This window comes from Drosophila melanogaster, chromosome 3R (genome assembly GCF_000001215.4).
Source record: "Drosophila melanogaster chromosome 3R".
Classification (NCBI taxonomy): domain Eukaryota; kingdom Metazoa; phylum Arthropoda; class Insecta; order Diptera; family Drosophilidae; genus Drosophila; species Drosophila melanogaster.
Genome location: NT_033777.3, coordinates 18642392 through 18663638, shown reverse-complemented (window position 1 = coordinate 18663638; position 21247 = coordinate 18642392). Strand labels below are relative to the sequence as shown.

The following is a 21247-nucleotide window of genomic DNA, read 5'->3' as shown; positions in this document are numbered from 1 at the left end:
AATTAAATTGTCCTAATAACTTAATGTTAATGTAAAAGGAAAAAGTACAATGTTCTTTTCCAGCCCTTGTGTGAACAGGTCCATACCGGCAGTCATCAAACTTTGGTCACACTGCCGTGCACAGCGTTTTGTTGCCGGCGATTTGTAAAAAAGTTTGTTATTGATTACATTATTTTAGACATCATGACGCAGGCAACAGGTGATGCACGCATGCCAGACGAGGAAAGCGACCTGCTGCAGATCAAGCCACTGTAAGGAATCTTGATTTAAACCAGATAGAAGCTCAAGGGTAACGCTTATATTTCAGTGGTGCTGGCCAGGAAGTGGGACGCTCCTGCATCATGTTGGAATTTAAGGGCAAGAAGATAATGCTGGACTGCGGAATCCATCCGGGATTGTCCGGCATGGATGCCCTGCCCTACGTAGATCTAATAGAGGCGGATGAGATTGATCTGCTGTTTATATCACAGTAAGTACTGCGGCGATTAAATGGGCATTGAACTTTTAATGGTGAATGCTTATATTTATCAGTTTCCACTTGGATCACTGCGGTGCCTTGCCTTGGTTTCTCATGAAGACCAGCTTTAAAGGCCGCTGCTTTATGACCCATGCCACGAAAGCCATTTACCGATGGATGCTGTCCGATTACATCAAGATCAGTAACATATCCACCGAACAGATGCTATACACGGAAGCCGATCTGGAGGCCTCCATGGAGAAGATCGAGACGATCAATTTCCACGAGGAGCGCGATGTGATGGGCGTACGCTTTTGTGCCTATATTGCTGGTCATGTTTTGGGTGCCGCCATGTTCATGATCGAGATTGCTGGCATCAAGATCTTGTATACTGGTGACTTTTCGCGCCAGGAGGATCGACATTTGATGGCTGCCGAAGTGCCACCGATGAAGCCGGATGTTCTTATCACAGAGTCCACCTACGGCACTCACATTCACGAGAAAAGAGAGGATCGAGAGAATCGATTTACCTCGCTGGTGCAGAAAATTGTTCAGCAAGGCGGGAGATGCTTAATTCCAGTATTTGCTTTGGGCCGTGCCCAAGAACTGCTACTTATTCTGGATGAATTCTGGTCGCAGAACCCGGATCTGCACGAGATTCCCATCTACTATGCCTCCTCTTTGGCCAAGAAGTGCATGGCTGTCTACCAGACGTACATCAATGCTATGAACGATCGAATTCGACGACAGATAGCTGTGAACAATCCCTTCGTTTTCCGCCACATTTCCAACCTGAAGGGTATCGATCACTTCGAGGATATCGGACCCTGCGTAATCATGGCGTCGCCGGGTATGATGCAGTCGGGATTGTCGCGAGAGCTCTTCGAGAGCTGGTGCACAGATCCCAAGAACGGAGTGATTATAGCCGGTTACTGCGTGGAGGGCACTTTGGCCAAAGCCGTTCTCTCCGAGCCGGAGGAGATCACCACACTGTCGGGCCAGAAGCTGCCGCTCAACATGTCCGTCGACTACATATCGTTTTCGGCTCACACGGACTACCAGCAGACCAGTGAATTCATCCGCCTACTAAAGCCAACGCATGTCGTGCTCGTCCACGGCGAGCAGAACGAGATGTCGCGTCTGAAGTTGGCCCTGCAGCGGGAATACGAAGCAGATGCAAGCACGGATATAAAATTCTACAACCCGCGAAACACACATGCCGTGGATCTTTATTTCCGTGGCGAGAAAACCGCCAAGGTGATGGGAAGCCTCGCAGCCAAGAACTCGGAGGTGGGAAGCAAACTCTCAGGTGTTCTGGTTAAGCGCGACTTTAAGTACCACCTCTTGGCTCCTTCTGATCTGGGCAGTAAGTAATAGTTAGTTAGTTTCTTTGTAAAAATGTCGATTCATTTAAATAATTCCCACAGAATACACGGATATGAGCATGTCTGTTGTAACCCAACGCCAGTCGATTCCCTGGGGCAGCTCGCTGAGCACTCTAGAGCTACTGCTGGATCGCATTGGAGCCGGATGCGTTGAGGTGCTGGAGGCGGAGCGAAAGCTGCGCGTGTTCGGCTGCATCGAGCTAACTGTGGAGCAGAAAATCATTGTGATGGAGTGGCAAGCGACGCATGTGAATGATGTGTACGCCGATGCCGTTCTTGCCTGCATCATGCAATCGGAGTTGGGCGGAACAAATCTGAAGGGTGCCACAAAGCAAACCAAGTCAGAGGACTCGCGCTTTCGGGAGTGCCTAATCGAGACGCTACAGGACACCTTCGGCGACAACTGCGTGCCAAAAATGTTCGAGGGCGATCTGCTGCCAGTGACGGTGAGCGGTAAACGTGCGGAAATAAATCTGGAAACCCTGGTGAGTGTTCGTCGAAGGTGCTTTTTAAAATCGAAAAATATCGTTAATCTACAATCTTTCCAGGCCATCAGCTGTGCCGAGGATGATGTGCTGCGACAAATGCTCAATACGACGGTTCAGAAGTTACACCAGACCCTAGTCTCCGCTCTTTGAAAACCATTCTATTCCGCTTAATAAATCTCCTTGTGTTGAAATGTTCTTTTTATTAATTGATTCAATGTTGAAAGTACTATAGTATGCATGAGCGAAATGGTGATTTTTCATTTGTTTCAGCCAGAGTAGTTTCAGCGCTGGGTACTCTTCGCAATCTGCTCTTTGAGCATGACAATACTGACCCGTTGCTCGGAGGGCAGCTGCGCAATCTGTTCGTCGGACAGCTGCAGTACCTGCATGATGAGGGCAGCCTTCTCCTGGTCGGAGGCATCCGAGGGCAGGACTCCATGGGCGCCTAGTCTGCTCTGCAACTGCTGAGCGGCCGCCTGCTGTTGTTGTGTCGGTGGCGGCGCTTGGGGGATTCCTTGTGGCGGCGCCTGCTGCTGAGGACCAGGTCCTGCCCTTAACCTGGGATCCATGGGACGCTGGCGCGGATCGCTGGGATAGGGGGCCGGTGGCGCCTGCGGAACGCCCTGCTGCTGCTGTGGGGGCATCTGGGCACGAGCTCGGGGATCCATCAGCGGCGGTGGCACTGGATTGGGTAGAGAAGCTCGCAAATCCTGGTCCATGCCACGGCCCATCATCCTGGGATCCATCGGCATGGGTCCACCCGGCACCATGCGCAAATCGATATCGTTCGGATGGACATTGGCCGGGAAGCCAGGTCCGGGAACGGGCATTGGTGGCTGGGGAGCCTGTTGCTGTTGCTGCGGGATCTGCACCTGCTGTTGCGGAACCTGTTGCTGACCCATCATGGTGTGATTCCCCGGCCCCTGGTGCGGATTGCCGCCCAAGACGGGGGGCATTTGGTTGGCCTTGAAGAGCATCCCGAGCGCCTGCTGAGGGTCCACGATCCTCATAACCACCATGGCCTGGAGCAAAGCGTACGCCAACTGAGGATTGAGCATTAGCATCTGGCGTGCCTCCGATGGATTGCTCACGATGCAGAGCTTCATCTGCTTCATCAGCTCGTACATTTGCTCCGGCGGCAAGGAAGCCACCGTTTTGGTGATGAGCTCGGGAGCATCCTCTGGTTCGCAGGGCTCGCCATAGGGATTCTCCACCTGGGGTCCCTGAAGCAGCTGCTGCATCTCCATGCGCGACTTCTCCGTACACGCGTTGTCCACTCGCAGTGTTCTGCCGCCGATCTCATAGCCATTCAGATTCCGCATGGCACTTAAAGCCGTCTCCTGGTCCTTGTACTCGCAGAAGCCAAAGCCCTTGGGTTTGCCACTTTCCCGATCAAAGACCAGTCTGGGGGATTGAGAATAGGAGGTTTACAGTGAGATATTGCATGGCTCTAAGTAGGGAACTCACTTCAGTGACAAGACCGGGCCCACTTCGCTGAAAATCTCCTTTAGCTTCTCCTCGGTGGCCTCGTAGGGTATGTTCCCCACAAAAACCGACCGCATGGACTTGTCCATTATACTTTGTTCCTGCGCCTTATCTGCCATATCTGTTGTTTGTTATTATTTACTGCACAAACTCGACAAAATCTTAGCAAACGTTGACAAACTTGTCTAAAAAATTCCCTGCGTTCCGGCTTGCTGTTTCTTCTTCTTCCTTGAATAATTTCCCTTACCAGGGATTCATACTTTTCATATACTTTTTGGGAAATAAAGCGGTATGGGACGCAAAATATTAAACAAAGTGTAATAACAGATACGCAAGCCATTTTATTTTATTTTCTTATCTAAACACCTGAGAAAATAATTAACAGTATTGGTCTAATTTTTGGGATTCTCATCCATTGCCATCACTTAGAAACGTAGTATTTAGCAAGAAAATAGCTAAATGCCCTGCTTAGCCAAAAATACCACCACTGCTAGTGCTGGTAAGTTCCCGCAGCCCGCATACGTTTTGCAGCACTCCAACGCCTGGTGTTGTAATTTTTCTTGTCGCAAGGTGAAAACGATTTAAACGGTTTTTGATAGTGAAAAGTGCACCAATATGCACGAATTGTACACCAAATTGTAGATGAAAGTGGCGTTTATTCGTTTTCTATGCGGCAATAGACAAAAAACGGCTCGAAGTGCATGAAAAACGTGCTTGAAAATATTACTTTGTGTGTAGCCACACGCACTCCAACACACACAAACGCACACACACACAGACAGAGGGAGATAAACGCAGCGATGGCCTCGCAGTCGCACTCGCACATATAAAAAGCTCGCTTGTATATTGGAAGAAGGAGCGCACAAAGCGGAAGACGAGAGGAAAGATTTCTGTGTCATTGAACGAGAAAAAGAAGAGAAGAGAGCCTCCTGGCTCCTGGTCCTCCTGTTCCAGTTCCTCCTCCAACTCCACTTCCTCTTCATCTTTAAGCGGCCGCAGGTGCACCACGCTCTTTACATTTCCAAGGATACGCTCTCAGCCGCTCTCTCTCTCGATCGATACTGGTAATTAGCTGGCGTCCTCTCTTTGTGGAAGTGTCATTCCATTCCATGGACGAAACGAAAACGAAATCGATGGCAATGGCTGGTGAACAAAAGCGGAAATATGTGCATTTTTAAATTGTGTGTGTCTGTAATTATGTGAATAATAATCAGCAGAAAAAAATCGTACAATAAGTGGCAAGATCAGCGACATTAACGCACACAAACAAGCGCGCGTGTGTGCACACTGGAAAAAAGGTTGGCTGGCGATTGTTGTCGCTGCAAACTGGGATACTGGAATAAATCATAATGCATTTACGCACCGTGTGCTCCTCAATTTTTCGACAGTCTGTGTGTGCATGTGTGCATGTGGGTGTTGTGTGTGCGTGGTGTGTGTAACCTTTGGCAAAGGAAAAATCAATAGCAACAGACGTAGACATTTGTTTGCCGCTGTTTATGTGCAGCCCTCGCATTGTCCTTCGCCCCCAAAACAAAGAGCCACCCTTGCAGAGATGGCCAAATCCCAAAAAAGAAACAAGTGAATGTTGGTCTGCAGACAGACTATAAATAAAAGCAAAAGTTATCGCAAAAGGCAAGCAGCAAAAGGCAAACCAGATGAACGGCCAATAACTCGTCAGCAGGCTGGGTCTGGGTCGTTGCCTCTTTTTTTCCGATTCTGATTCCGTTTCTTCCTGCTGCTCTGGCTCCCCGAGAGAAAAAAGCTGCTCCAGAAGTTGTCTCACCCATCTGCAACCGGCATTCCAATCCGCCATTTCCATTGCCCAAACAGGACCTTCTAATCAGAATTCTTATGTTGCTCTACTCAGAGAATGTGGTTAATATGAACGGATTCGAATATAAGACATGGCTTTACTAAATCAATAGAATCGATTTAAAATGGCACCTCTGATTTCGAAAATGTGGAATCGACTTTAAGGGTGACTGTGTTGAGGTTGGGTCTGCTTTGTGCTAGAAAAGTTTATTGACTCTTGTTCTCTCATTTTGATCCTTTGCGATCCTCAATTATTAAATATGCCTTGTATGTTTAATTGTACTTATTTGGTAGCTTTCTAAAGAACAAAATAATTACTGGTAAACCAAAATCATTATAATCATCATATTAGAAATGCACTCGCTGTTGAAACAATTTTATTTTTATCATGCTTTTATTTTGTTGGCTTTTAAAGAAATTACTCACTACAAGAAACTTCCAACGAACGTTTTTTTACTGATTATTTGTGCTACCCCCGATAGTAAAACATTTGTGGTTTTAATTGAGTTACTTTCAACAGTTAGGATGCACGATGTGCGAAGGGTTCTTCCAGTCCAAATCACCTTTCTATAAGAAAAGTAGGGTTTATTATTAAATTATCAGCTTTATAAATTTGGATTGGTTTTGTAAAAAGACGCGTTTGTTAAGATTAAACATTACGCATTCCGTGGATACTTGATCACTTGGATCGCCGGACGGCGCATTCTTCGCATATCGGGTATCGTTTCACCGAAGACGTTGATATCGGAGCGCAGAATGTGCCCAGGGACTGGTACAGTAATTTCTGGCACCAACATTCTGACATTCTTTATATTCTCCAATGCAGCTCACCCGCGTCGAATCAGAGGATTGAGCAAGATGGACGCCAAGCCAAGGAGATACGCTGTTTTATGACTCTGAAGGGCAACCACGCCAGTCATCCGTCGCACTAGAAAGCTAGAAGCCAGGCTCCCAGAGAGCAGGAGCAGCCAGTGAGCAGGAGTAGGAGTAGGCAGGAGCCACACATAGAACAATCTAAAATCGTCATCATGGTCGACAACAGTGTCCAATGCCCCGTGTGCACATTGTACCTGCATGCGGGCATGAATCTCTCCGATCACTTGGAGACCCATCCCAAGGAGCAGGTGATCAAGGCGCTGGTGCAGATGACGATCGTTGGGAACGGTGGCAACAGCATGGGCAGCGTTCTCGCTGCCGCCATGTTGACAGGAGGATCTGGAGGAGGTGGATCCAGCGGCGGCGAAGCCAGTGCTGATGAGAAACCGGCCGTCTTATCACCCCCTTCTGGCGGCGATGTCAAACCAGTCGTGGTCAATACCATATCAGCAGCAACAGCGCCTGTGCTGCCACCAGCACCACCACCGCTATCCTCCTCCCTCGTGGCGGCCTGCTCCAACGGAGCCGCCTCTTCGACAACCAGCTCCACACCCACCTCCACCTCAGCAAGCAACAGCAGCAGCCTCAGCAGCAGCAAACCGAGCAATCCACCGATGAAAGCACTGAAATGCTCACCGCCCACAACTGAGGCGCGAGCCAGCACATCCGCACATCCCACCACGAGCAGCGTGTCCACTTTGTACCAGCCAGCGCAGGTCACTCCGGATTATCGCTTCAACCAGCAGCAGCAGCAGCCGCAGACGTCGGGCTTTGGGCGTGGTGTCACCACCTCAACAGCCGCGCTGGTGATTCCGCAGGTGCCTCAGCAGCACTTCCTCGCCAGCCATCAACAGCAGGCTCACTTTCCACACCAGCAGCAGTCCCCGCAGCAACAGCAGCAACATTCGCAGCATCAGCCTGCTCTGAAGTTCAGCTACGCCACAGCTTTGCCCCCACCTCCGCCGTTGCAGGTGAGTCCGAGTCCCAGAAGTTATTTGTCCCGTCTTAAAGGGTGCAATCAAGATTTAATGCAGTACACCTTTGAAAAGAAAGGGGTAATATTATTTACGAAAAGTATTAAGAAACAAAATTAAAATGTATACCCACTGTACCCTTTATGCTTATATAAATTTAGTATTTATTTTCGAATTGAATTCCGTTCTTAAGCAACTCGAATTTCTTTACAGCTATTTACGCAGCAACAGCAGCAGCAACAGCAGACGGTTGTTCCACCGCAGACCCAGCAGCAATCGCACCAGAAACCACCTCCCGCCTATGGAGCCGCCATTAGTCAAATACGATCTCAGCACAACCAAAACAAACAGCAGCCACAGTCCCAAAGCGTGGCCATGCAACCCAACCTAGCCCTGGCACCAACGACGACATCAGCGGCTTCAACTTCACACGCAACTGCAGCTGTTAAGCAGCCCAGTAAACCTCATACGGAAGTATTCCTGAATCCCCCACCACCGCCATCGGCACAGCAACAGTTGCAGATCCACAGTTTAGTGCAAAATCAAGGTCAACACCATCAGCATTCTCACCCGCAGCAGTCGCAGCCGAGCCAGCAGAGTCACCAACAGCCACCGAGCTTGCAGACCTACGGATTAGGGGTCAGCAATAGCTGCAGTTCCTCCAACAACCCCTCGACCTCGGGATCTGGTCATCGTGCGAATCGTCAGACAAACTCACCGTTTGGAGCACTGCTTAATGCTGCAGCGGCAGTGGCCTGCGCATCGCCGGCCTGTCCCACCACCTCATCTTCGGTATTGAGGTTTGCAGAATCACCGGTGGCACACTACCTTGAGCGGGAAAATGGTGACTTCATTGTCCAGGAGACACCGAAGCATATTGTAGAGTGTGTGGAGAAGGAAGACGGCGAGTTTTCCGTGATCGAACGCATTTATCAATCCCCGCCGAGTGTTCTGCACATACACGATGATGATGAGGATGACGAGGATGAAGAGGAGGAGGACGAGCATGATGCTCCGCCCGAGGAAGAAGACGGGGACGATGAGCGGGAGGAGAACAGCCACAGCCGTAATATGAGCAAGACAACGAAAAAGGCCCGTAAGACGAAGCCGAAGCGAGGCTCCAAGCGCATGTCGGACGAGGAGGAGTTCATGAGCCTTAGCAGCGGATGTGAGAGTGATTTGGAAAAGGAGGGTAAACAGGAGCAGCTAAATGCAGCGGCATCACTACCACCTCCATTGTGCACGGCTCCTTCTACAAGTGCTGCGGCTGGAGCTTCCACCTCCAATCTGGCGGACAATCATTCCAATTCCGCGTCCAACTCTGCCTCCAATTCGAACTCCACCGCCACTACAAAGTCCAAGAAGAATCGAATTACCGTACTCAGCGATGTTCCGCTCAATATGAATGAGTACCTCGATTTGATGGGCAACATCGTAGCCTCCAGTCGCATTGGGGCAAGTCGACCGTTTGCCGCTGTGGCGCCCATACCACTCGTCAAGGTGGAGAAGGAAGAACCTCTGGATGATTACGACAACGTGGCAATGGCCGCTAATGAAGAGCTGGAGCAAAAGCCCAGCCTTGAGCATGGCACCACTAGCGTCATTCGAATGGCAAGCACGGCTGCAGCATCGACTTCTGCAACGGCGACCGAAACATCTGCCGAGGATCTCACTCAGCCGCCGCCCATGAAAGTCGAGGTTGAGGCGACCACCACATTGTTGCCGCAACGCTTTTCAACTCCCGCCCAGCATCGCGGGCCTAAGAAATTAGTCATCAAACCAAAACAAACAGCACCAGCGACAGCGACGACAACAAAAAAGACTGACACCCCATCTTCCCCCAGCAACAACCCATCCATATCAAGAGATCTGGTGCAAGTAAAGAGTGAGACACTGGAGGCGCCAGCGACGAGCAGTAGCAGTAGCATTCTGGAGAAGCACCTAACCACCAGCCGAAAACTTTTGCATCATCACTCGGCGGTGAACGATGACGATGCCCGGGTGCTGCTGGAGTTTGCGAACTCGAAGCAGCCGCCGCCACTGGCCGCGTCGAGCACAACGTTTGTGGTTAATGCCAGTGTAGGCTTTCCCTCGGCTGGCTCAGTTTTCGCCAGCAGCAGTACCAGCTGTTCCAAAGCACCGGCCAAGCCGGGAGAGGAGTACATCCTGCCGGACAACAACATGGACGTGGATGAGATTGTGATATCCTCGTCGTCTTCCTACACCTCCTCTGCAGCCCAGGTGCAGAACACGTTACAGCCGCCGGACTTTAACTTTCTGTACCACCAGGCCACTACAACGGCCACGACGGCCACATACTTCAATCCCTTTTCCAGGCAGCAGCAGCATCATCATCAGCAGCAGCACGGCGTCAGCGATGCCACCAATGCGGCTACTTTGGCTTCGTCGTCCAGTAATTCGTTGGACCACGAGTCGATGAATGCTACATTCCGGGTGGCCAAGACCCAATCGCTGCAGTCATGGTATCAGCAAGAGCCGGATCACGATCCACAGAATCAGGGTGGTGCGGAATCGGGAACTGTCACTCCCTCCAATCAGAGCCAGGATGTGGTTAGCCACCAGCCAACAAACTTTAACGCCGCCCTAGCGGCCGTCGATTGCTGTAGCGTTGCCTTGGACGAGGACGCAAAATATCTTGATCTAGACGCCTGCAAGCGTGAGCAGCTGAGCAGCAGTAGCAATCTGCCCTCCGCTTCCGCGTCCACAACGTCGTCGTCGTTCGCTGGCGCTGGCACGGAGAGCAGTTTGGTGGGTGGTCTGAATATCCGAACCGATGAAAAGATGCCCGCCAAGGGTGAAATTTCCGAACAGGAAAGCAACTGCGACATCGAGAACTCCTGGAGTGAGTCGGTAAGTTCAATTTCATTTCGGTCATTTTATAACGAAAACTAAGTATAATTTTGATTCTTTACAGGTTTATGGGGATATTTCGCAGCGGTACTTCAGAAACCAGTTTTCTGGCGGCTACCACCCTGATTGGCGACAGGACTATTATCCGGCTCAAGATCTCAGCGCTCAGCTGAGAGAGCATAAACGGTAAGCATTGAAATTGTATTCTGTGACGACAAGGTATAATAGTTTTTAAATCTCTTAAACACTAACAGTTTTGACTTTAATGCTGTCGATGATGAGGCTTCATCCAGCTCGAGAAGGAGCCATCTTACAGATCTCCCGACAGCGGCCACCTCCTCCGCATGTACGTCATCAGCTATGCTGGCGGGTCCACCAATAGCTTCGACATCACGGGCTGCTGCTGAGGCGGCAGCGGAGGCGGCTGCTCTTGCCCAGCGGAAACCGCAGCGCCGCAAGCTCTACAAGTGTCCTCACTGCGAGGCGATCTTCGAAAAGCTTAAGGAGCGTAATGCGCACATGATTGGCGAGCACAACTACGTACGGCAAAATCGCCGTCTAATTTGCACTCAGCCGCAAATCAATACTTCGATGTTAACGCTACAGCAACAGATGATAGTGCAGTCAGGTGAGGTTGAGGATTCCAAGGATGGCATTGTGAAGATAAAACAGGAGCAGTGCCAGGAAAAGCAGGATGTTGAGCAAATGCACGACCATTCCGAACTATTGGCTGATGTCAAGGACTCTGAGCTGATGGGCATCGGCGGTGATGGTGACGGTGATGTAGATGACGACATTAAGCCACCCAACCAGCTAGATGAAAAGCCCACGCTGCCGCCATTAGCCATGACGACCCCAGCGGCTAAATTAGCAGCTTTGTATCGAATGCTCATCGCCTACAACGAATCCAAGCTCGGACAGGAGCGCAACAATCTTAGCGAGCTGGAGCAGAAGGCTATGGAAAAATCCATATTTCTCTGCTATGTCTGTCGTACCGACTTCCCGTCCGTAAAGCTCTATGACGCCCATCTCACCGAGCATCCCGCTGAATGCTTTACGTGCGGCAAGAAGTTCTACCGTTGGAAGAACTTCTCATTGCACTTGAAGCGGCACTTGGGCTGGAAGGAGTTCGGATGCTATGTCTGCGACAAGAAGTTCGTAGTGCGCAGCGCCTTGGTCGAACACATGCGGATGCACACGGGGCAAACGCCACTCAAGTGCAAGATATGCGGTAATTCAATTACATAATTAACTATTTATTACCATCAATGTTATGGATCTAGTTAGTCCTATTGATGAAGTAGCAACACTTATCTACTCAAAATACTCCAGCTATAATATTTTTCCTAAATTCTTTTATACACACAATAGGTAAAAAGTTCAAGAGATACTCGAATCTGACGCAACACCGCAAACGCCACACCAAAATGATGGTGCGCAAGAAGGAATACGTGTGTCACTGCGGCGAAGTCTTGCCCTCGAAGGCTCGCTTCCTGTGGCACAAGGAAACGCACGACCTGAAGCCGAAGTGCTGCCCGTACTGCTGCGATCGGTTTGTGCACGCCAACTCGCTACGTCGACACATACGGTTGGCCCACTCTGATAAGTTTGACTATGCCGAACCTATGGAATGCCCTATGTGTAAGCAAATCTTCGCGAAGACGTCCATCAAGGCGCACATGGCGACGCACTCAACGGAGCCCCAATACGATTGCGCCATTTGTAGCAAGAGCTTCTCCACCAAATGGAATCTCAAGATCCACTCGTGGGTACACGCCAACCGGACGGCCAAGCCCTTTAAGTGCGAATACTGCCCAAAGGCGTTTGTGCGAGAGCTGGACTTCAAGAACCACATCAACGCGCACAAACAGATCAAACCGTACACGTGCGAGTACTGCGGCTGCAAGTTCATCCGCAAGTACAATTACATGCGACACCGGCGCGAACATCATGGCACCAAGAAGTTCACCTGCGACCAATGCGATAAGTCTTTCCATCGGCATTACTATCTGATAGAGCACCGGCGAATGCATACCGGGGAGCGTCCGTTCACGTGTACCATCTGCGGCAAGAGCTCCACAACGAAGACCAACCACAACAAGCATCTGAAGATCCACCATTCGCGCGATCCGTTCACGGTGGAGGCCTAAGGGGGTTCGGTTCCATTGGGCTAATCGTAATCGAACTAAAGTTTAATATAATCATTACCTAGGTAGTTGTTCATGACTCTTCTATGTGTGTACTGTGTGTGTCTGTGGTTAAAACAACAAAACAAAACAACAAATTAGTATTACCTATCGAACTATATATTTAGTTAACATATGCGATTGCCAATTCTTGTTGATTAAACCAACAAGAAACAATTATCACAATAATTACATTTTACTAATCTTACATTTTGGATGTGGTTTAAGAACGTAGCTAAATGTGAAAGTGTTCCCCATTCTCTTCCTCCGGATTCGAATCACAATTCGCGTCAACCGCTTTAATCCCGTTTAGGTTTTAGATTCTAACCCACTTTAGTAAAATGTTATACCTAGTTCAGTGCAATATACATCGATTAAATACTATATGCCGCGATACTTTTTCATTTCTATTTTAGTAGTTTAGTTCGCATTAAGTTTATTCATTTATCTTATCTATCCACGCCTAGAAGAGCATACTAGTTAATTTAAGTTAGCCGAAATTGGTCTTAAAACTTTCGAGTTTTTCCAGAACTTGAGCACATTCTAAGCGAAGGGCACATACACAGAAAACGAACACCCATCTAACAACTTGTTATATAATTTGTATTTTTCTAATTGAAGAGAAAACTCTCTGCCAGCAATCGAACGTAAGCGAACACAACTGTCATATTGGATAACAAATTTCGATGTACGTAGCATATTTTTGATTTATAGTAGTTGCAACTTCTCTAGGCTATTTTAAAGGATTGTTTCAATGGTTTATTGCAGCATTAGTTAAAATTTGTAGCTCTAAGTGAACCCAACATTAAGTATAAATAAAATTTCACAATACATGCGTACATGCATCATAATACGAAAACAAACAAATGAAAACAAAACAATTTTAAAATATTTACAACTTACGATAAAGATTTCAATGAGAACTAATGGAAAGAATCCCATTCTATGAAGGAAATAAATTCAATTTATGGATAATTACAAAACAATCAACGCCTTTTATTGATTCTTTTGCGGGACTGGTTGCTGGACGACTGACACCACTGATAACAGCACAAATCAGTTCAAACTTCAAGAACTTTATCAAAAAAGGATGACATTAAATTTTAATAAGCCTATTTCGTGTTTTTTATAACATCTGAAACTTAAAATATGAAGTAATACATACATATTCATTTATGTAGCATAGGAGTAGTAAACTAATTAATAAATACGAACTGAAAATGGCTTACATCATATGTGGCTTTAGCCGTAGCCTTAATGACATTAAATTCGAATAAACATATTTCGTGTTTTTTATAACATCTGAAACTTAAAATATGAAGTAAAACATACATATTCATTTATGTAGCATAGGAGTAAACTAATGAATAAATAGAAACTGAAAATGGCTTACATCATATGCGGCTTTAGTCGTAGCCTTATGATTTTTTCAGGAACATCCAATTTTCACATAAAGATTGATACACTAGCTTTTTTTCGTGCCTGTTCTCGTAAAGTTCCACTTCGATGAGATCAGCGTCGCAATTAGGGCGGTTGGGGTAATAGTTGAGAGGATAGTGTACCCGGGCGAAAACCAGCGGATGCTGGCAGAGGCAAGCCTGCAGTGCCTGGCGCACCGATTTTTCTTTAAAACTCTTGTTTCTCTTAATGCCGTGCAATTTGACGCAGAACGATCGCAACGGGAACATGAACAACTGACTGGGCATTACTTTTAGGTGGTTAAACGAAACTTTTTCGGTGTCATGGAAATCAATGTAGAATACTGTGACTTGCTCACTGGTTGGAGACAGGATTGGTGAAATCTCCTTGATATTGGCCCTGTACCACTGCTTGTCTCTCGAATAGCGGGCCAGACACAAGTCGCCTACCTTCGGCTCCATCAGCGGTTCCGCGTCCTTGATCAAAGTGCTCGTCTCCTGGATCAGGCTGATTTCATGCTTTGTGAACTCCGAGAGACATGGGGCTATCTGCAACTCCGTGTCCGACAGTACATTGTCCACTGTGCAGTAGAACTCTTTTACTCCGTTCGGAAGGCTCAGGGTCTTGAAGCTCGCACTGGCATCGTAAAAAGACCTCACCGACGAGGTGTCAATAGGTGAAAAGGTAATGCTGTCCTTTATTTCCTTGAAAAATATAATACAATAATAATAATTATTATTTCAATGATTATATAAATAGTATTTTTAGTATTTACCTGTTGACGCAGTGCAATACGGCGGATCAACTGTTCGGTGGCGAATGAATTTAGGGGCTCCAACTGACTGTCATTGACGTTCGCAAAGACTTCCATATCAATACTTTTAGAGGAATTCGAGTGGGGCTCATCCTCATCCCGAGCGGTTGTTTCATCAGCGTACTTACCAAAGTCGCCGAGATAAAAATTATTGTTAAGGTGCATTTTCTGTGCGGCTTGCTGGCAATCAAAGTCCTGATCACACTCAAACGCCTCTACCTCCTCCTGATCTACCAGGAATTTCTTAGTGGGTGGTTGCTGAACCGATGAAATGCTATCGTGTTTACGTTGGGTGGGAGGCGCTTCCTTGTCTGATAGTTCTCCCTCCCCGGCGGCCAGGTGGTCAAGCTCATCAAAGACTTTAAAGTCCTCGAGAAATTTTTGGGAAGGTAAATATTTTGTGTTATTCTTGATCGTCTGCTTTTCGATAGGTACAGACATGCCAGAATCTATCATCATGGTGGCAATGTCAACATTACCAACCTTAATCTGGCATTTGGGTATCTTATTTGGGCCAACTGTTTCGTCATCCACAATACGCACACCGCTTAGTTTCATGACCAAATTCAGGTGGACCGTATCCATTTCCTTTAAAGAATACTTTCCTTGTTTAGATCGCACGCCGTGTAATTCCACCAGGAAGCACATTGCGTTTAGGTCCGGGAACGGAGCATATGGAAGCATTTCATCCGCCTTGACCAGCTCCATGTTGCCATAATCAACATAATAGACTGTGTACTCATTATGATTGTTCTCCAGGCGCTGCACTATACCTCGGTAGATCATGTTGTCCATGTGATAGGTAACCACCACCGCTTGTCCCACTTTGTAAGTATAGGAGGTAGAGCGCTCCTTTTGCTTATCCATTAGTGGCTTGTATTCCCGTACCAGCAGGTTGCCCATATGCTCGATGAAGGGCTTATCGCTGGCCAAAGTCAAGTAGATGCAGCATTCGTAGGTCACATTAGTAGCAATTGCCGTGAATACGGACTTATCGCACTTTCGTCGTGTAGTCCAACCAGCAGGTGGTGTTGTCTCTCCAGTTGTATTCTTGGTATTTCCTAAATCCTCGAGCAGAGCTAGTGGAGGCATGTCCTCGTTGTGCTCAAAGCCGACTGTCACGCTTCGTGATTCAATGAGATTCAATGAGTCGTTTGTCTTAGAAGTTCCATCAATTTTGCTTAAACAGGATTCCCAGTCGTTGGCTTTTGCAGCTTCTTCTGAGTTAACGCTTACATTTTCCGGCATCGATTGCTGGTCGTCTTCGCTATCCGAATTGTGATCCTTTTCTGCCATTCCGGCCATCAGAAGAGCCTTGTTGATATTAACGTACTTTATAGTAGCTGGCGAAAATGGTCCAGTGAGTATGGAAAGGGAGCCCCATAGGATGACGCTCAAAGAGTTTTCTGTACGCCCACGCCCCGTCACGTGGATTTCGTTATATGCCTTCAACTGATCCATAAAGAAATCAATGGCGTCTTTGGACCATTCATCACCAATTGGACGAATCCCGTGTAAATGACAACGCTTTGCGCTGCTTGAAATACGCATGTCCGCCTCATCGATGTTGGCCAGGGAAGAACTGTGCACATCATCGATCAGCTCACCCAAATCCCGCAAATGCACTTGGTATCGTACAATTGGGCAAGTAATACCAGGTGGTATGACTCCTGTTACGACTCCACGATACCATAAAGCCTGCGAATCGCAATTGGCCTGAACCCGTGCGTAACACATATCGCCCACCTGCCAATCGGTTCTGGGCAACATATTCTGGTACATTGCGGCAGCTGCTTTTTGCACCGACTTCTGCAAGTTATTGATGGCTTTCTGGAAATGGGGCAAGGTCACGTAAAACTCATCCGGCTTTCGAACATAAAGAATATTGACAGTTGTTCGTTTGTTGCGCTCGGTATTATCGGGCATCCGGTAAGGCGACAATTCCACCGGCCGGACCTTCTGCTGTGCAATAAACTTTTTGGTTTCCTCATCAAAACGTACAGAACGATTGGATACGGTTGGTGTGATCATTCTACTGCTTTCACCACTTGATGTACAATGTCCATGGGCCACTAGTTGTACTCCGACACTTGTGGTTTCCGAGTTGGAGCGCTCGAAATGTAATGACACGTAGACCAGATCCTCCGTGCAACTAATAACATCCATGTAAAGCCTTGGATTCGAGGTAAGCTGTTTAAAAAGGGTCGTCCCTTCTGGAGTCCAAGTATAGGAGTGCTCTGCTCTGGTCTCCACATCCGCCAAGCAGCACTTAATGGCTAGCCCTGTATCCCAAAATTTCTGAGGGAGGACAAATAATTGATCCCAGAAAACTTTCTGACTTGGACCTTCGTCCACCAGGTGCACGAGAACATAACCTGTAAAAATGCATAATTTTTAAAAAAAGAAAAACTCAAAATAAATTTAATGGTATTAGTTGCGTCTACTTTTTATTGTGTTGTCCCAATATTGTTGTCATAACTCACCGTCGGGAAGGATCTGCTCAATGCTAGCTCGCTTCCACTGTCCACCCGACTGCAGGACGCAACCGAGATGCAGCTGTCCAAGAAAGATGTTTTGCAATTGGCTAATGTTAATGCGATCCATGGCTTCCTGCAGACTGAATTGCAACCATAAGCGCTTTTTCTCGTAGTCGTGGCGCATGACGTAAAACTCCTGTGGGTCCTCCACGTGCAGCATCTGAACCATGTAGACGTCTCCGAATCGGAAGCTTATTCTGGGTAGACGAAGCGCAGTAGGGGCAGGCGGCAGCCATAGAGGGGCACCGTCGCGGGAGATCGCCAGGCCACAGTATAAGAAAGAATCTCGCACGGAGATGTTAGTATCGTAATTGCTGGTGATCAGGTCCACCCCATGCAGTTCATAGGTAAGAGCTTTCTTGACGATCACGCGCACGGGGTTGCTAAGAATCAGGAAGATTTCTACATTTTATTTTACATTTTTTAGGTCGCTTTGAGTAACTTACTTCTGCACTATCTGCTTAAGGAACGCGCTGGCTTTACTATCCCACTCGGATTCACCATTTTTAGGCATCAACTCACTTAAACTGCAGTGCACTGCGGAGTACGGCAGGTGGGATATACGTTCCGGCACCACACGGAAGCTGAAAGGGATTGCATTGCAGTAGGAATTTGACAAATTCATGCAGAAAACTCACTCCGAACAACGAACATGCAAATGAACGCCTATATCCGTCAAAAAAACATTGTACAAATTTTCATTGGTCAGCTTTTGGCTGACCAGGGCGCGATAGTATCGATCCTTATCTTTGTGGTGGATAATGTAGTTCTGGCCCACCACGATAGTCGGCGGAACTGAGGAACTGTCCGAAAGTGTGTGCGCAAATGTATCCAGCTCCTCACGCAATCGCTGGGCGGCATGGATGCCTTGAACATAGAAATCCTCCGGGGATTGTACGGAGCGCACCCTAACCAGTGTATCGGTCTTGAACCAATCGCTGCTGTCTTCAGTCGTCTTATTGCGCTTGGTGATGTCCAATGAAGAGAAGTTGTGGAGAAAATCTAGATCCTTAGCTGGGAACTCATCGATAATGGCGGCAGTTGAATTTAGACTGGATTGGGCGACCTCCGTAGCATTTTTACCCCGTTTCTTTTGGCTTTGCGACACTTGGGTGGCTTTCTTTAGTTTCGAATTTTGGGCTAATAAAAGTTTGCGTGAATGTGGATCAAAGTTTTCCTTGCTACTACTGGAAGACGTTAAAAAAGTGATTTCTCCTTTGGGCGAGGATGAAAGGCTTCGACTAATCTCGAGGTCGGTCTTGAAACAAACTTGTATATTGGGGTTCACGAATTCACACTTGAATATGTTGGATATGTCCATGAATCGACTACAGGTCACGCTAGAAAATAAAAATAAAATTATATTATGCTTTTATAGAGCTTTTAAATAAAGTTTGTTTACCGATAAGGATTTTCGTCGACTTTGCTGACCTGCACAGTTGTGGGAATCTTCTCAAGATGTTCGCAAATGAGCTTGAGCAGCCATCTTAGCGACACGTCTCTGGGTACGGCCATGTCGTTGCCGACTCCACTGTTTAAACTCTTTGTTAATCGCTAAGTAAAGGAGTAAATGATTTTCAAAAAAGGACTGGAAATACCAACTGAATTCAGACACCCACCTCGATGACAGTTTCGTAGCCACTCAGCTGGCCCATGGCTTCGTTGAGTTTCAATTGTGGTGGCAAACTGGACTCGCGCAGCTTCTCAATGACCTGCAGCTCGGCCACCTGGAGAAGGCCGTGCAGGTGGGAAAATCGCTTCGAAATGCTGGCCAACGTTTCGGTGGCATAGTCGTTTAGTTTTTGTTTGGCCCGTTGAACCACCTGCGAATGCAAGAAGTAGCGGAAATTATCTGTGGTTAGCTGGACGAAGATAGCCATGCAGATTAATCCGTTGCACATTCTAATGACTCTGCGTTGCTACCTAATTTTTTGCCACTTGCCACCTAAACCAGCGACCTCACCTATCCACCTCTCTAGGTGAATGGCGAGCGTCTTGGATTTTAGTTGCCAATTGAAGAACGTCGGTGGCCACTTCTCAGATCAGCTTCAGTTCGGTTTGTTTTCATATAATGATTACGTTCATAAACTTTAGATAAGTTTTAGTTTTAAGCAAATATATTTATATAAAATATACAGCCACTCAATAATTTGAAAGCTAGCAGTTTCGAGGAATACTTATTAATTTTTCTAATTTAAAGCTGTTCTCATTTAAAATCGATTTTTGAAATATATTAACATACCCACAATTTCTCGTTTATACCATTAAACCCCTATTGCTGCCCGTTTCCTTTCTAAACGGTATGGGCAACGCTGCTCCTTCCGATGGTCTTGATCGCAATCATCTTCTTCATTCACCGCCTGTCAAGTGGCAATGATCATTATCAAAGATTGTGTGGCTGTTAGTTGGGTTTTTGAAAGTGATTGTAACAATCGCCGAAATAATGCTGCCCGACTCACATTGGATCGGATCGGATCCGATTGGATCGGACTTATGACAGCTGATTTGTAGCAGATGACAGGCAAGTTCGCGCCAGCGGGCTGTTCTGCCATAAAAGGGCATCCATCGAGCGATCCAATCGCAAGAGTTGTCGTGTAAATGAAACCATGTAGGAGCCCAAATCTGGCACATCATTAAAACGAAACTCGGATCGTTTTGCCATTCCCGTCGCTCGGGGCAATATGATTTCAATTCAGCTGACCTTGTCAAGGGTTTGGCATCGCATTTGAGAGCCAACCGAATATCATAGGCAAAGAAATGTTTATTGTTTAACTTGTCTATCAAAAGTCCCAGTTGCCCAATTGATACTTGTGAGCTTCAATCCAGTCTTTGCCAATTAAGTTTTCTTACTCACTTTTTAAGAGATGAGCAAGAATTGAGACTAATTCCCAATCCCAGTAACTGACTTCTAACAGAATTACAAGTTTTAAGGAAGACAAACCAATTCCAATTAATCACAAAATTATTTGATAAAACATTCGAATCCACCACTGACTCGAATATCAATCACTCAAATATTTTTGCCATCATTTTGTGAACTCTGCGATAAATGCTGTCATAAGTTGATCAGCTTAGCCATAGACTTTGATTTAATATGCCTCTGGCGATTACATAACCTTGTCGGCGTTTTGTTTGATGGAACTTTCGGCAGTTCTACATTGATTTCGTTTATAACACGTGGCAGAAACATTAAGACTATTAGTGTGCAATTAAAGTTACTACATACATACATACATATGTACATAAAACAGAAGTCAGCACAATTGCGATTATTAAACGCAATCGGATTAATCATACATTTTTTGTTTAATAAACAGCATTTGCGGTAAGTAAACCGACGTCAGTCGATCACAGACAGGCAGTCGAGTTCATTTTGGCCAGTTTATCAATTACAGACAATCGGACGGACGGACACACGCAATTTGGTAGCATTTTGCGCCGCCTCGTTAGCCAGGCCAGCTATTCGATTTTCAACTTGGCTCAGATCGGCTGCGTAATGCCCAGTCGCGACTCTTTGGCTTTTGCCATTAATAATTGTTTCTCGTTTTATATAATACATAATTTGAGTACGCTTTTTCGTCTGTTTATTTTTGCAATTAACCATTGGGGAAGCGAACGCACAGCGATTTCTGCACACCTTAAATCCGACTGGACCATAGGCTACTAATGTGATTATGATTTATGTGGGAGGCCTTGAGGTGCTGCCTACTTACTACCGTACCCATGATCGGACCAAACTGTCTGAGCCGAGTGAATGACTGATGTTAAACCAAAGGCAACCAGCAGCATCAGCCGGCCAATTCGATTGATATTCTCTGGACAAGGCTAATTGCGAATGCTGGACGGCACATGGCACATGGCAGAGTAATTTAGTTACCCCGCCCAAAGTCCATCGTTGTGTCTCCATTTATATACTCCATTAAAATGCGGGCCCAGAAGACTG

General features: G+C 46.9%; 4 protein-coding genes across 6 annotated transcripts in view; 2 read left to right on the top strand and 2 right to left on the bottom strand.

The window, feature by feature from the left end:
- Nucleotides 1-86: 86 nt before the first annotated feature.
- Nucleotides 87-2518, top strand: Cpsf73 (Cleavage and polyadenylation specificity factor 73). The gene is made up of 5 exons (NM_142481.3): nucleotides 87-251; nucleotides 308-469; nucleotides 532-1823; nucleotides 1885-2327; nucleotides 2391-2518. The coding sequence occupies exons 1-5, from the start codon at nucleotides 184-186 to the stop codon at nucleotides 2478-2480; spliced, it is 2055 nt and encodes a 684-aa protein (NP_650738.1). The 5' UTR covers nucleotides 87-183; the 3' UTR covers nucleotides 2481-2518.
- CstF64 (Cleavage stimulation factor 64 kD subunit) lies at nucleotides 2513-4021 on the bottom strand. The gene is made up of 2 exons (NM_058105.5): nucleotides 3798-4021; nucleotides 2513-3734 (listed from the first exon to the last, which is right to left on the bottom strand). The coding sequence occupies exons 1-2, from the start codon at nucleotides 3932-3934 to the stop codon at nucleotides 2612-2614; spliced, it is 1260 nt and encodes a 419-aa protein (NP_477453.1). The 5' UTR covers nucleotides 3935-4021; the 3' UTR covers nucleotides 2513-2611.
- A 308-nt stretch (nucleotides 4022-4329) lies between these two features.
- On the top strand, nucleotides 4330-13518 carry CG31224 (uncharacterized protein). 3 transcript variants are annotated; one of them, NM_001300467.1, is made up of 6 exons: nucleotides 4330-4385; nucleotides 6454-7474; nucleotides 7691-10348; nucleotides 10413-10534; nucleotides 10603-11579; nucleotides 11720-13518. In NM_001300467.1, exons 2-6 carry the CDS (start codon nucleotides 6656-6658, stop codon nucleotides 12496-12498), a joined length of 5355 nt encoding a protein of 1784 aa, NP_001287396.1. In that variant the 5' UTR covers nucleotides 4330-4385; nucleotides 6454-6655; the 3' UTR covers nucleotides 12499-13518. The 3 variants fall into 3 exon arrangements, with proteins under 3 accessions (NP_001287396.1, NP_732361.1, NP_001287397.1); NM_169826.2 differs by having other exon boundaries at nucleotides 4330-4879; NM_001300468.1 differs by having other exon boundaries at nucleotides 4330-5113.
- The window catches only part of qin, a 59111-nt gene continuing 51365 nt past the window's right edge, over nucleotides 13502-21247 (bottom strand). The window contains exons 4-10 of the mRNA NM_142478.3: nucleotides 18924-19127; nucleotides 18707-18858; nucleotides 17943-18644; nucleotides 17751-17888; nucleotides 17251-17687; nucleotides 14729-17142; nucleotides 13502-14657 (exon numbers count right to left, since the gene is read on the bottom strand). Of these exons, the coding sequence (NP_650735.3) occupies nucleotides 13953-14657; nucleotides 14729-17142; nucleotides 17251-17687; nucleotides 17751-17888; nucleotides 17943-18644; nucleotides 18707-18858; nucleotides 18924-19127 (4752 nt within the window). The 3' untranslated portion in view covers nucleotides 13502-13952. The remainder of the gene's footprint in view (nucleotides 14658-14728; nucleotides 17143-17250; nucleotides 17688-17750; nucleotides 17889-17942; nucleotides 18645-18706; nucleotides 18859-18923; nucleotides 19128-21247) is intronic.